This window comes from Chanodichthys erythropterus, chromosome 10 (genome assembly GCF_024489055.1).
Source record: "Chanodichthys erythropterus isolate Z2021 chromosome 10, ASM2448905v1, whole genome shotgun sequence".
NCBI classification, from domain to species: Eukaryota; Metazoa; Chordata; class Actinopteri; order Cypriniformes; family Xenocyprididae; genus Chanodichthys; species Chanodichthys erythropterus.
The window spans coordinates 12,093,189-12,106,116 of NC_090230.1; the positions used below are offsets into that span (position 1 = coordinate 12,093,189).

A 12,928-nucleotide genomic window follows, 5' to 3' on the forward strand; every position below is an offset into this window, starting at 1 on the left:
TGATCATTAAAATATTTATTTGTGTATACACACACAAATACATATTTTCGATAAAGGCTATAATAAAATATGTTATAATACAATATTAAAAGGGTGTATATGAACAAATATTATAATATTAATAGAATTTAATATTTGTTCACAACATCCTACCTAGCCTCGTTCAGTCCAGTTTGCAGACACCACTGTCTGCTGCTTATTTTGTTTCTATAGTTACAGCTCGCGACATTGTCGTGAACTACTCTACGCTTTACGGCAGCGGTTGTCAGTTGCTCCATGTGGCAGCATGTGAGTGCTAAACAACAGTGGACTTTGAAGAACTAATGTATTCTGCAAGCTATTCAGTCTGATAAAAAATCGCAAAACATTATATCGACAGACAACTCTTTTGCATTCTTTAGAGCGCTCCTAAATTTATTATTTTGTGATTTAGCCTTTTAGCGACGTGTAACGGTGAAATCTGCTGTGTTCTCTGATCTAGAGATGTTATATTTCATCGGTCTTGGTCTGGGCGATGCTAAAGACATCACAGTCAAAGGTTTAGAGATCATCCGACAGTGTAGTCGCGTTTATTTGGAGGCTTACACGTCCATACTGACCGTCGGGAAGGAAGCTTTGGTATGTGGATCATTAAACATATTAGGTCCGAATCTTGACAGCTCGACATATATATCTCGATGAAAACTATATGATTGCATTTTGAAATATTGCTGTAATTTGAGACCGAAGATGGAGAGATAGCACTCACTTATTCTGCATTATGCTGGTCGATGACAAATTATGATGCCTGAAATGATCAAACACACGTCAAGAAATGTAATATTTATGTTCATGACTGTTGAAAAGGTTTATTCCATATTCATATACAAAACGTTTTCAAACATATTTTTCAGGGCAAAAAAAATAAAAATAATGTTTTAGAAATGTTTGAATAACGAACATAAAGGGCTGGTTTCACAGACAGGGCTTAGGCTAAACCAGGATTAAAGGGTTAGTTCACCCAAAAATTAAAATTCTGTCATTTATTACTTACCCTCATGCCGTTCCACACCCATAAGACCTTCATTGATCTTCGGAACACAAATTAAGATATTTTAGCTGAAATACGATGACTCAGTGAGGCCTCAATAGGGAGCAATGACATTTCCTCTCTCAAGATCCATTAATGTACTAAAAACATATCTAAATCAGTTCATGTGAGTTCAGTGGTTCAATATCAATATTATAAAGTGATGAGAATATTTTTGGTGCGGCAAAAAAACTAAATAATGACTTATTTAGTGATGGCCGATTTCAAAATACTGCTTCATGAAGCTTTGGAGCATAATGAATCAGCGTATCGAATCATGATTTGGATCAGAAAAAAAACATTACTGGTGTGCATCTTTAGACAAAACAATGGCAGTGACATATTTTAAGATATGTCAGTGCAAGTTGCTTTCAGTTAAAAAACCTCAAACATGCAGTTTAGTCTAGGACTAGCTTAAAGGGATAGTTCACCCAAAAATACTCACCCTCAGATTGTTCCAAACCTGTATAAATTTCTTTGTTCTGTTGAACTCAAAAGAAGATATTTCGAACCATTGACTTCCATAGTATTTTTTTTTTTTTTTTTCTACTATGGAAGTCAATGGTTACAAACTTTCTTCAAAATATTTTCTTTTGTGTTCAACAGAACAAAGAAATGTATACAGGTTTGAAACAACTTGAGGGTGAGTAAATGATGACAGAATTTTCATTTTTGGGTGAACTATCCCTTTAAGCCTTGTCTGTGAAATCGGGGGTAAGAATATTATTTTTGTCTCAATTTGACTAGAGTTAACGGTGTCTTTTCAAAAAATAGTAAAAACGTGATATTTTTAACCTTATCACGAAATCATGAATGTCTACATGTGTCCTTTCTATTATGTAATTTCCTGTTTAATAGATTTCTTGTCACTAGAATGATATTAAGTATTTTGTAACAATAATATAAGATTGTGTGTGTGTGTGTGTGTGTGTATATATATATATACACACACATACATATATATGTGTATATGTATGTGTGTGTGTATATATATATATATATATATATATATATATATATATATATATATATATATATATATATATATATATATATATATATATATATATATATATATATATATACACAGGGAGTGCAGAATTATTAGGCAAGTTGATTTTCTGATCATATTTTTTTTCCAAGCACATTTTACCAATTCCAATCCACATCAATCTTAATAACTACTATTAATATTGTTTTTAATCATTTATAAGTGATATATAATTGTTCATCAAGGCTGGAAATGAAGAATGCCCTATATTCAGGTGTTCAGAATTATTAGGCAGGTTTTCTTTTACAGATAAAATGAGCCAAAAAAGAGATTTAACTCAGACTGAAAAGTCAAAAATTATTAAATACTCATGAGAAGGACGCAATACTAATGTAATACTAGAAATTGCAAAGTTAAAGCATGACCATTGGACAGTGAAATGCTCATTGGGTCAGCGGGGTCATACAAAAACAGCTGGAGAAGAAAAGACATGTTAACTGCAAAATAATTAAGAATTAAGGTGAAGAATTAAGTGTGAAACCATCAGGAACCCTTTAGTCTCCAGTGCCACCATTTCCCAGTACAGAAACCTACCTGGAGTCTTCAGAAGTGTGAGGTGTCAGGATCTCAGAGACTTAGGTTAGGTGAAGAATCCTAAAAAATTACACGCTCTTAATAAGAATCACAAGCTGAAGTGTTATAAAATACATGAAGACTGGGTTTTTATAGGCCTTATAGACAGACAGCTTGAGAGTGACTCCTGAAGGACCAGCACCACATCCTCTTGTACCACTGTTTGAAGAATTTATCTTCCAGAATCTGGCAGTAAGGTGTGGGAGTTCACTTTTAGTCCATCTCTTATCCTGAAATGTCCATCTTGCAGAGATGGACTAAATGATCTTCCAAAACTTACTGGGGGTTATTAAATTAAATCTACTCTACCAATCAGATTTTTTTCTTTCTTCTTTTCTTCTTTCATGGTCTGTTTCAACTCATCCATTATGAAATTTATTTATATATTATGAAATATATTTATATAAATTAAATTATATAAATGTAATACATATTTATTTTTATTAAAATATTTATTATATTTACAAATATTATTAAAATATAATATTTTTATGCAAAACTAATATTATTAAATTATTTGTTTGCAAAACTAATATCAAGCATTTACGTATAATGATTTAGATCAAAAAACTGCAACAATTGAAATGTTCAACATTTGGTACAAACTGAACCTAAATATAAAATTTAAATACATGATCATCTGAAATATAGATATATTCATGCTGCCATTGTTTTCTGACTCAGGAGGAGTATTATGGGCGCGAGTTGCTGCTGGCAGACAGAGATATGGTGGAACAACAGGCGGATGAGATCCTGAAGGGAGCAGATGTCAGTGATGTGGCGTTCCTGGTGGTTGGTGATCCTTTTGGGTAAGACTAACTACTTCAAAATCGACAGTAGCCAGTCTCTTCTGTTAAAGTTGTATTTAATGCATCTGATGCATCTGTACAACCGCAAACTTGACCTGAACTAAAACATCCGATCAGACCGTTGATGTGCATTTACGCTCAACAATATAGTTCGTCAACTTTCATTTGAGGTTTCTGTGCATATTTGTCATGTGATGTTGCCCTTGTTTTGAGTCACTCTTACATTGCCATCACTTATACCACAATCCCACAAGTGCAATGACTCATCAGGAAATTTAAATTCAGATGTTGCACAGGCTTTTATTGGAAGGCTTTATCAGACTTATTCAATTCGTATTTCATTCTAAAAAAATTATATGAGAAATTGGAGGAAATGTTCAAACTTATTTGGTTAATTACGATTCTGATGATGCCCTTAAGTACAAATAAGTGCACTTGAAAGCATGCACGCCTTAAAATAAATTTCCGTTTCAACCATAAGTATAATGAAACAACAACAACAAAAAAACATCAGAATACATTTCCTACAGCCTAATAGTAGATAAATAATAGAAATGTTTCCTATTATTCAGAATATTTGAACCACAGAGTGGTTGAGCACCAATGCTCTGGGGTGCAACGATATCGGTCTTTCGAGAAGTGGGATGTGGACGCCTGAGGTCTGGGTACTTTGGGAATGCTCCAGAAGAGATGAGCTAATTATGCCGCACTTTCCCGTCTCTGTCGTTTCTAGTCACGGTTGCAAAGTGTTTGGCTCCAGCATTTTTCCATCCAAAACCAAACCAAAACCCACATAGCGGGAGGAGGGACGGGGGTCTGACTCCTCATTTTCCTGCGTTTAAGAAAGTGTGGGTTTAATAAAGTTTAATGATATATTCAAGACCGAAAAGGATAAGCGTTTGTGGCGCAATTTGGATTACTTCCACATTGTAAACAGCACAATACAGTAGTGAGAAACGATGTTGAGAAGTAGCCAATCTGCAGTTGGCGCATGTTTTGAATTTGTGTACGCATTGCTTAAAGTGGTGGTGGTGGGGGGGTGCTGGTAAGGTGTTGGGGGTCCTAGTGAAACGGCGTCCCCCTTGATTGAAATCGTGTTCCGGGTTAGTCAGATTACCGGCAATGTGAGAAGTGCTGGTACACAAGAAAAAGTGAGGCTATGCTACTGATTAAAATATATGCATACCTGCCCACTTCAAGCACTGCATTTTTGCTTCTCTCCAGGGCCACAACCCACAGTGACCTGGTTCTGCGAGCAATGAATGTTGGGATACAGTATCGCGTTATCCACAACGCCTCCATTATGAATGCAGTGGGCTGCTGTGGATTGCAGGTAAGGCTAAAGCTGTAGTCACATTTACCGCTCTTTGGCAAATTTTCATAGGCATATCAATAGGAATCTACGCAATTTGAAATTTTGTGTTAGGGTGAAATATTTCCCCACGCAGGTTTGGCAACTAGTTCAATTTAGTCATGCAAATAAGCCATGCTTGGTTTGAAAGTGATGCCTTTGTCACTTGTGTTTCATACATCGTTATATAAAAGTTTGCCAAAATGTCGCTAATGTGACCGCACCTTAATGCAAAGCTTCCCCATGGTGTAATTGTCAACGTGTGCTTTCCAGAGAACGTACTTTGCTATCGCGCTTCATTCGTGCCCATTCTCTCGTGAAAATGATCAAACGGCATTTCGGCCTTTGTGCTGTAGGCGTCCCAGCGGAGTCTATCAACGAAGCCTAGTGGCCATCAATAACAGCCCCCTGTATTGACCTGTCAGGGCAGCTTTGTGTACCAAGAGGCCCCAGATGCCTCCCTAAGCTCACGATAGGTGTTTTCAGTTGATCTGAGATCATTGGTGCCATTTCTAAAGGATATTATTTAGGTAGGAAAAGCAGGTCCAAAATCATCTACCGCAGCTGCCGCTCTCAGCTACAGAGGGATTTTGGTCGGTTAACTCACCCTTTGCAATTACTGTTTGGGTGCAGATCAAGATGTGTTAATTGGATGCGATAAACAAATAGGGATGCCAGAAAAAAGCATGGCATTCCTCCCCCATTGTGTGTATTGTTTTTTGCAACCATCTGTTACCCAAAACACATCTGATTTTGTTTCTGATTGTAATTCAGTTTTGTTTTGTTCTACTTCAGCTGTGACTTGTTCACGATACAGCACTAGCCTTGAGTACTTTATTGCTTTTATAAAATGGTTACCACACAATACATAATATTAAAGCCAGAAATATGTATTAATTATGATGTAAACTTTAACTAAAAGCCTTCCTTCCGCCGCAAAAAATTGTCCCTGACCGTGAACAGCAACAGAAGTTACATTATTACGCCATTAGATGGCGTCAAAGACTGTCTTTATGAGTGTGTCAGTCAGTAGAGAAGACTTTTATATTGAAAAGACTGAATTGTTGTGAACACAGAACAAGATGCAACTGACAAATTTTTTGACTAGCGCTGTCAGTCACGGGAAAACCCCTTAACTGTTAAAAGGACAAGATAATACATCGGACATTTAAACTGATTTTTTATTATGAACATAGGACTGACCTGAAGGAAAATGCTAAATCTGAATGCAGGTAATAAACTCGCTCATCTCTTTCTCACAATTCTCTTCTACACTGCGTTCCAAATTATTATGCAATTGACATATCAGTAAGATTTCAGTAGAATAAACATTCAGATTTTAGTTTTTCTAAGAAAATGTTTGTTTGTTTATTTATCCATGTCTTTTTTGATAACTGGTATCAATCTCAGACAAAATAATTTGCCAGGTCTGTGGAAACCCTACTTAGAGGTTGTTCCACATTATTAAGCAAGACACAGTTCTCATGCAATAATATGGGGAGGAAGAAAGATCTTTCTGAAGATGAAAAGCATGAAATGGTGCAATGTTGTGCAAAAGGCATGAAAACAACTAATATTGTGTGAAAACTGAATGGAGATTATCAAATTATCATAAGATTTGTGAGTGATTTGGAGCACAACAGAACTCGGTCAGATAAAGGCTTATTAATGAAAGTTCCTGTCAAAAAAATTAATTGTATTAAAAGGGCAGCTATAAAAAAGCCAGTGTTGAGCAACAAACAGGTATTTGAAGCTGCTGGTGTCTCTGGAGTCTCAAGAAGCTCTCCATGCAGGCTGGCAGTTGTGTGTAAAGATGCATTTTAGACACAACTAACCAAACCTAATGTTTCTCTTTGTGAGGTTTGGTAGGTGGTGTCTAAAATGCATCTTTACGCACAACTGCCAGCCTGCATAGAGAGCTTCTTGAGACTCCAGAGGCACCAAAAGCTTCAAATACCTGTTTAAATGCAATATTGTAGCTTACTGTTTAAATAGCCAGTAAGCTACAATTAACAACATCAATTAAAGGTGCTAAAGAGGATCTTTTCGTCGACTGAGAAACCAAAGACTGTTACTGAGTTTTTGAAATGAGCGCATGTGTAAGAACAACCCCCCTCCTTCGAAGGAACAACTCCCAAAACTCGTGCACGAGTATTGGAACACGAGTGTTTACCACCGGCATTCGCTTGCTGTGTCGTGTTCGTGGATTCATTATGTCGGACTCACCGCAGGTAACTCATAATCTGCAGTTGTTACTCCTGTCTCCTGACAAAAACATTGCATGCGGCGCCTGTGGAGTGTGGAAAGTTACTGGAGCGCGCAGCCGCACTCGTCTCTCACAAGGAACGTCACGGCAGTGATTGACAAGCCAGAGGGCCAATCGCGTAAATGATTGGCTGATGTTTTTAAGGCCCTACCTCGTGCACAGATGATGTATAGTAATATTATTACTTTCAGTGCACCTAATAAATAGTCTTTTATCAGTTAGTAAAGACAGTTTCAAGTAATATTGCAAAAATGTATAAAACAAAACATCCTCTTTAGCACCTTTAAGAACAGATAGTTTACGTTGCTAAGAGTGTTGTGTAGTGATACACAGAACTGTTGAGTGAAGCGGTCATAGCCGTGTTTTATCGTGAATAAAACGCAGTTATTGACCAATCAGAATCAAGGACAGGAACTAACCATTTTATAAACGGTTGTAGGACATAAAGTAACCAATAATGAGTCTGTGTGCTGTGATGACACTTTGTTGTGTCAGCTGTGCGGCACTCTAGTGTTTAAAATGATGTCATGCTTACTGAATAACAGGAAGCACCTTGTCGCTGAAACAGAGCTGAAAATGGTCTACATGAACAAACTGACCCACGTAAACATACATGTAGTGCAAATAAATTAAATATGAATGTGATTGGGTTTTCATCCTTAGCTGTACAACTTCGGGGAGACAGTGTCCATTGTGTTTTGGACGGACACGTGGAGACCAGAGAGCTTCTATGATAAGATCAAGAAGAACAGGGATATGGGCCTGCACACGCTGTGCCTGCTGGGTAAGCACTTCCTTTGAGTCTTTGTGAACGAGTTGTTATATTTAGACAGAAAGTTACTCTCTGGTCTGGCTCTTAGCTCACATGTCCCCAAGCAATTATCCAAGCATGCATGTTTGTTGCATCTCTAATAGTCACTGTAGCAATGAATGTGTCAAAACCAGATGCGACGACCCCGAATTTTGACGTCCCGTCAGATAGGCATTTCCCTTTGTGTCGCCCCTGGGGCGCACGTTAAACTTGGACCCGTTGCAGATGCTTTGGTACCCCCAAGGCAGATGGTCGCAAATAATTTACGTTTAAATCTGTGTGCCGTGGAGATTTCCAGCCAACTCTCAATAAACCCCCAAAGTACCAGTGGGATTTCCCAGTGGAAGGTGTCTTTGGTAATGAATGTTGGTAAAATCATAGTCTACGAATTGATGGTTGTGTCTCATTGGCTGGTGGGGCCAGAGGGGGAGGGGCGGGAGTCCCCAGGTGCTTCCCAGCTGAGGAGTCGGAGAGCAAGAGCGAGGACAAAAATGAGCAAGAGAGGGATCAGTGTTATTAACCTCATTATTCAAAAGCAAACAGAGGGAGGCGGGGATCGGACACCTCCCCATCCACCCTTGGCCGCAAGTGCGCTTATCTAACACAATAACCCGCAGACACAACAAAAGCAAACACACACACACATAGACAAAATACAAGGACTATACGCTGCATCTATTCATCATAACGTTGCTAACAAGACATGGGCTATTAATCAAGCTGGCAAATATTGGTCAATTTATTTGCTGATGTTTCTAAATTAAATCTAAAATAAGAATAGATGCGGAAATCTAAAAAAGTCTAGACAAAAAGTGTCCACTCCCAATATAGTCAGATCATTCTGTTTCGAATTTTGACACACTACACAGTAACTACAGCCACTTTATTTTTTTGCCAAGCTGAAATAAAGTGATTGTTTTTTTTGTTTTTTTGTTTTTTTTTTACAAATACCATTAATTAATTATGATTTTTGTCAAGGTTTTTTTTTTTTTTTTTTTTTTTTTTTTAATCATTCATTTTCTGGTTTTGTAATTATTTTTTAAAATATTATTAATTATGATTTTTATGTACATTTTCTGGTATCTAGCCTACTAATTTAAATGTTTTTGCACAGTTGTAAGGCAAAAACGTAGATGTAAAAACTTTTTGGTATTCTAAAATGCATACAAAATCGATTTATGTATTATATTTCCATTTCAAAAGTAGAAAACAAAAAAAAATAACCCTATTTTACCATAACCAAAGTCTAGCCTTGAACTTTAAGCTGATTGGTCTGTTATTTATGAATATTTTGAAGTGAACATCTTTGCTTTCAGTGTAGACATTGTGTGAGAACATGACTGGTCATGATTTGTACATTTGTCTTTGCTTTGTTCTCAATAAGGGCCCCTCTCTCAGGTGCAGTCTGAAAATGTACTTAATTCAAGACTGCGTGAGGTTAACAGCCCCAGATGGAGGGCGACCTACTATTTATGATGTGACAGTAACGTCCAGAGAGGCCTAGTTTATAAAACCCAAGCTTATTGTATCGTACAACACTTACAACTCCCCTATTTCACAGATATCAAAGTCAAAGAGCAGTCCATGGAGAATTTAATGAGGTAAGACTCTCTCACTTTCTGATTTTCTGTTGGGTTTAGGGGGTTCTGCTGATTTATATCAAGTCTATGGTGCTTTTCCGGGAGGGTCAATTTGTGGTTTACAGCAGACATTGAGTTAACATTCATGCAAGTTGCTGGGGGGCAGACTGGTTGAGCTGGAAAAAAATAACAACAGTAAAAACCGTGGCAGCTTGTTTGACTTGGACGCATGATATGTTATCATGGACCTTCCCTGGGCCGCCTCCAGAACTGCCACAATATAATTTCCCCATCTGAAGCCTTCAGAAATATGTTTTATCGACAATAGGGAACTTCATCGTCTGTTTTCAAACTTGAACTCTTAAGTCTTTCCGAAACACCTTCACTGGTGTTGAACTTGAATTATTTCTCCTCATAGAAGATGGCTGTTAACTCCTTGCTCTCTCCTTGGTGTCCTGTAATTATCTCCCCTCCATGGTTGCGCACTTTGTGTAATTTTATATCCAATCCGCATAAACCCCAAATGGGTTTTAGTGTTCCACTATGTATGCTATAAGGAGACGAGCATTAGGCCTGGTACGTGCTCTCTGTTCAAGGGTGGAAAGTGTGCTAATGTCTCCCAGATTTATTGGCACTGTTGTACCATTACTCGGAAATGGAATAACCATATGCTGCATGATTTTGGTCACAGTCAGATGCTTGTCCAGTGAGGTTGATGCCCTTCACTGCAGGGAGGGGGAAACGGCCCCAAAAAGAAATTCAAAGCATGTCTCAAGCTTCCTTAAGTTGACTGATTTCATCAAGGACGGACTGATGCCCGTTAATGGCTAATGCACCTTAAGTAAAGCATGCAAAGTATTTTACTTCAAAGCTCAGATGTAAATTGCATTAATGGGTACCACTTGCTCAATGTTCTGGGACCACCTGCAACTTCATCTTACTTGTACATTAAAGGATTAGTTCACTTCAGAATTAAAATTTCCTGATAATTTACTCTGTCATCCAAGGTGTTTACGTCTTTCTTTCTTCAGCCGAAAATAAATTTTGAGGAAAACATTGCAGGATTTTTCTCCATATAGTGGACTTCACCAGAGTACAATGGGTTGAAGGTCCATATTGCAGTTTCAGTGCAGCTTCAAAGGGCTCTACACGATCCCAGATGAGGTATAAGGGTCTTATCTAGCGAAACGATTGGAAAGGTCACACAATGACGTAGGCGTAAGTACCGATCCAGTGTCTACAAAGCAAACGTGCAAAGACTAAGTCAAACGCCCTTTACAAAAAAGGTAAAACAACTATGTAGGATGATTTTGAAGTTGGAGGAGAAAATGATATGGAGTTTTTTGCCCTACCGTGGTACTTACGCCTACGTCATGCAGAGCAGTGCAAGATGAGCATTTTTGGTTAAAAAGTATATACATTTTAATTTTTTTAGAAAGTGACCAATCGTTTCACTAGATTAAGACCCTTATTTCTCGTCTGGGAGCACGTACAGCACGCACCAGGCCTAATGCTCTTGTAGAGAACGTTTACAAGTCCACTTTGTTTTCAGGGGTCGAAAGATTTATGAGCCTCCCAGGTACATGACTGTCGCTCAGGCAGCTGAGCAACTCCTGGAGATACTACAGAACAGACAGGATCGGGGAGAGGAATTGGGTAAGAAACCTTTCTGAATTGCATGAAAACCTAAATGAACTCTGTGGTTGAACCATCTGGACGTCTGGCCAACTTGACTTGACACTGGCAAGCATTGACGGAAAATTGAATTAGATTTGATCGAAAGCTTTCTGGTTTCACAGTTTATCCTATGTTCTTTATTTCAATGCAGCAATGACTAAAGACACAGTGTGTGTTGGTTTGGCTCGAGTCGGAGCCGAGGACCAGACCATCCGTTCTGGGACACTGCATGAGTTGGCCTCCTGTGACCTGGGAGGACCACTTCACTCAATGATCATCAGCGGACACCTTCACCCTCTGGAGGTGGACATGTTGAAACTCTTCAGTGGTCCCGAGGGATTGAAGAGCTTGAAGATGACCGATAGTTCCACGTACGTTTCCTGATATCCAGGAAGCTTGTGATTATGAATAAAAAGGTTCCCTTCCCAAGACAAGTGGACAGAAGTCAGTACACACGAGAGGCCAGAGTTGCCGGAGGGTTAGGGGAACACACAAATCAGATAATAGTTGTTCCAGATCAAATATGACCACTTTAGCCTTAAAGCACCGGTCAGGCCAGAGGTGCATTTCATCACAAGATTTAGATTGGGAGTGGGATGGTTATTTTGATGTGTGGTAGTCATGTTCATGCTGTCAAAAAAATAAATGATGGAATTATAATAGAGGAAATGGAAAAGGTTATTGTGGACCAACTGCATCTGGGTTGCATTAGTGCCTCTGAAATTGAGCTTTCTTCGAAATTGGCATAATGTTTCCATACCAAGAGCCTTTCTTAATGGAACTTTCTCAGTAAGAATGTAAATAAGATAAAAGTGAATACTGAGATCCCTTTGAGCATGTACCCACCAATGTCATAATGGATGAAGATTGATTTTCTTACAATAAAGACACTCATTTCTTTGGCACTGATTACATTAACGCCCAGCATGTGGTTTGACTGTTTTCATCTACATCTGTGGTTTTGTTTGTGATCTCTCATTTCATTTCTGTCAGCATGAATTGTGTAGAAAGTGAGCAATGCTGTTGTCAGAAACTAGTTTTCAAGAGAAATATAACTTTACGTGTTGCATTCAGAGATGATTATTCTATGCATCTGCTTTTTACTGCCGTCAAAGAACAAAGCCCAAGATTTACCAATTTTTCAAACTTTCTTAAAATATTTACTGGATTAAATGAAGGTTATGTACTTTTCAGCACACCTTTAAGGAAAAAAAGTGGTGTTCTTGTTTTTATGTGATATACTTAACTGTTTGAAGAATATTAAGTTTTCTAACAACTAAATATTCAGTTTTATATTTTCAGTTATTTTAATAATTAACTTGTTGAAACTGGTTCTGTGTAAACGCTCTCAAAAATATCCTGTGTGTTTCTTCTTACAAAAGAAGTGAAATTTCAGTGTAAAAATTAGCGGAAGGGCTGAAAAGGGTTTAACCCATATGTAAACTATTGTGGTTCATGAATATTTTTGTATATATATATATATATAAGTTTTATAATTACAACTGAAATGCATACGGTAAAAGGTGTATTTATATTGAGAAAATCACTGAAGGAAATCTCAAGCCATTTTAAACTGGAAAAGGTCTGTGTGTCCAAACAGGACTAAGACGTCTTAACTGTTTCCACCTATTACTTAAAAGGAAATAAACAGTAATAGCCTCTGACATTCTACTGCAAATATGTTGGACTTGGCTACTGATGCTTGTACTTTCTTGTGCGTTAAAAAAACTGAAATTGTTGG

At 37.7% G+C, this 12,928-nt stretch overlaps 1 protein-coding gene across 2 annotated transcripts; it reads left to right on the forward strand.

The window, feature by feature from the left end:
* The first annotated feature begins 244 nt into the window (after positions 1-244).
* Positions 245-12,875, forward strand: dph5 (diphthamide biosynthesis 5). Of its 2 annotated transcripts, none has more exons than XM_067396036.1 (7): positions 245-288; positions 3,378-3,502; positions 4,727-4,835; positions 7,783-7,903; positions 9,492-9,531; positions 11,063-11,166; positions 11,339-12,875. In XM_067396036.1, the coding sequence occupies exons 1-7, from the start codon at positions 277-279 to the stop codon at positions 11,569-11,571; spliced, it is 744 nt and encodes a 247-aa protein (XP_067252137.1). In that variant the 5' UTR covers positions 245-276; the 3' UTR covers positions 11,572-12,875. The 2 variants fall into 2 exon arrangements, with proteins under 2 accessions (XP_067252137.1, XP_067252136.1); XM_067396035.1 differs by having other exon boundaries at positions 253-618.
* Positions 12,876-12,928: the final 53 nt, after the last annotated feature.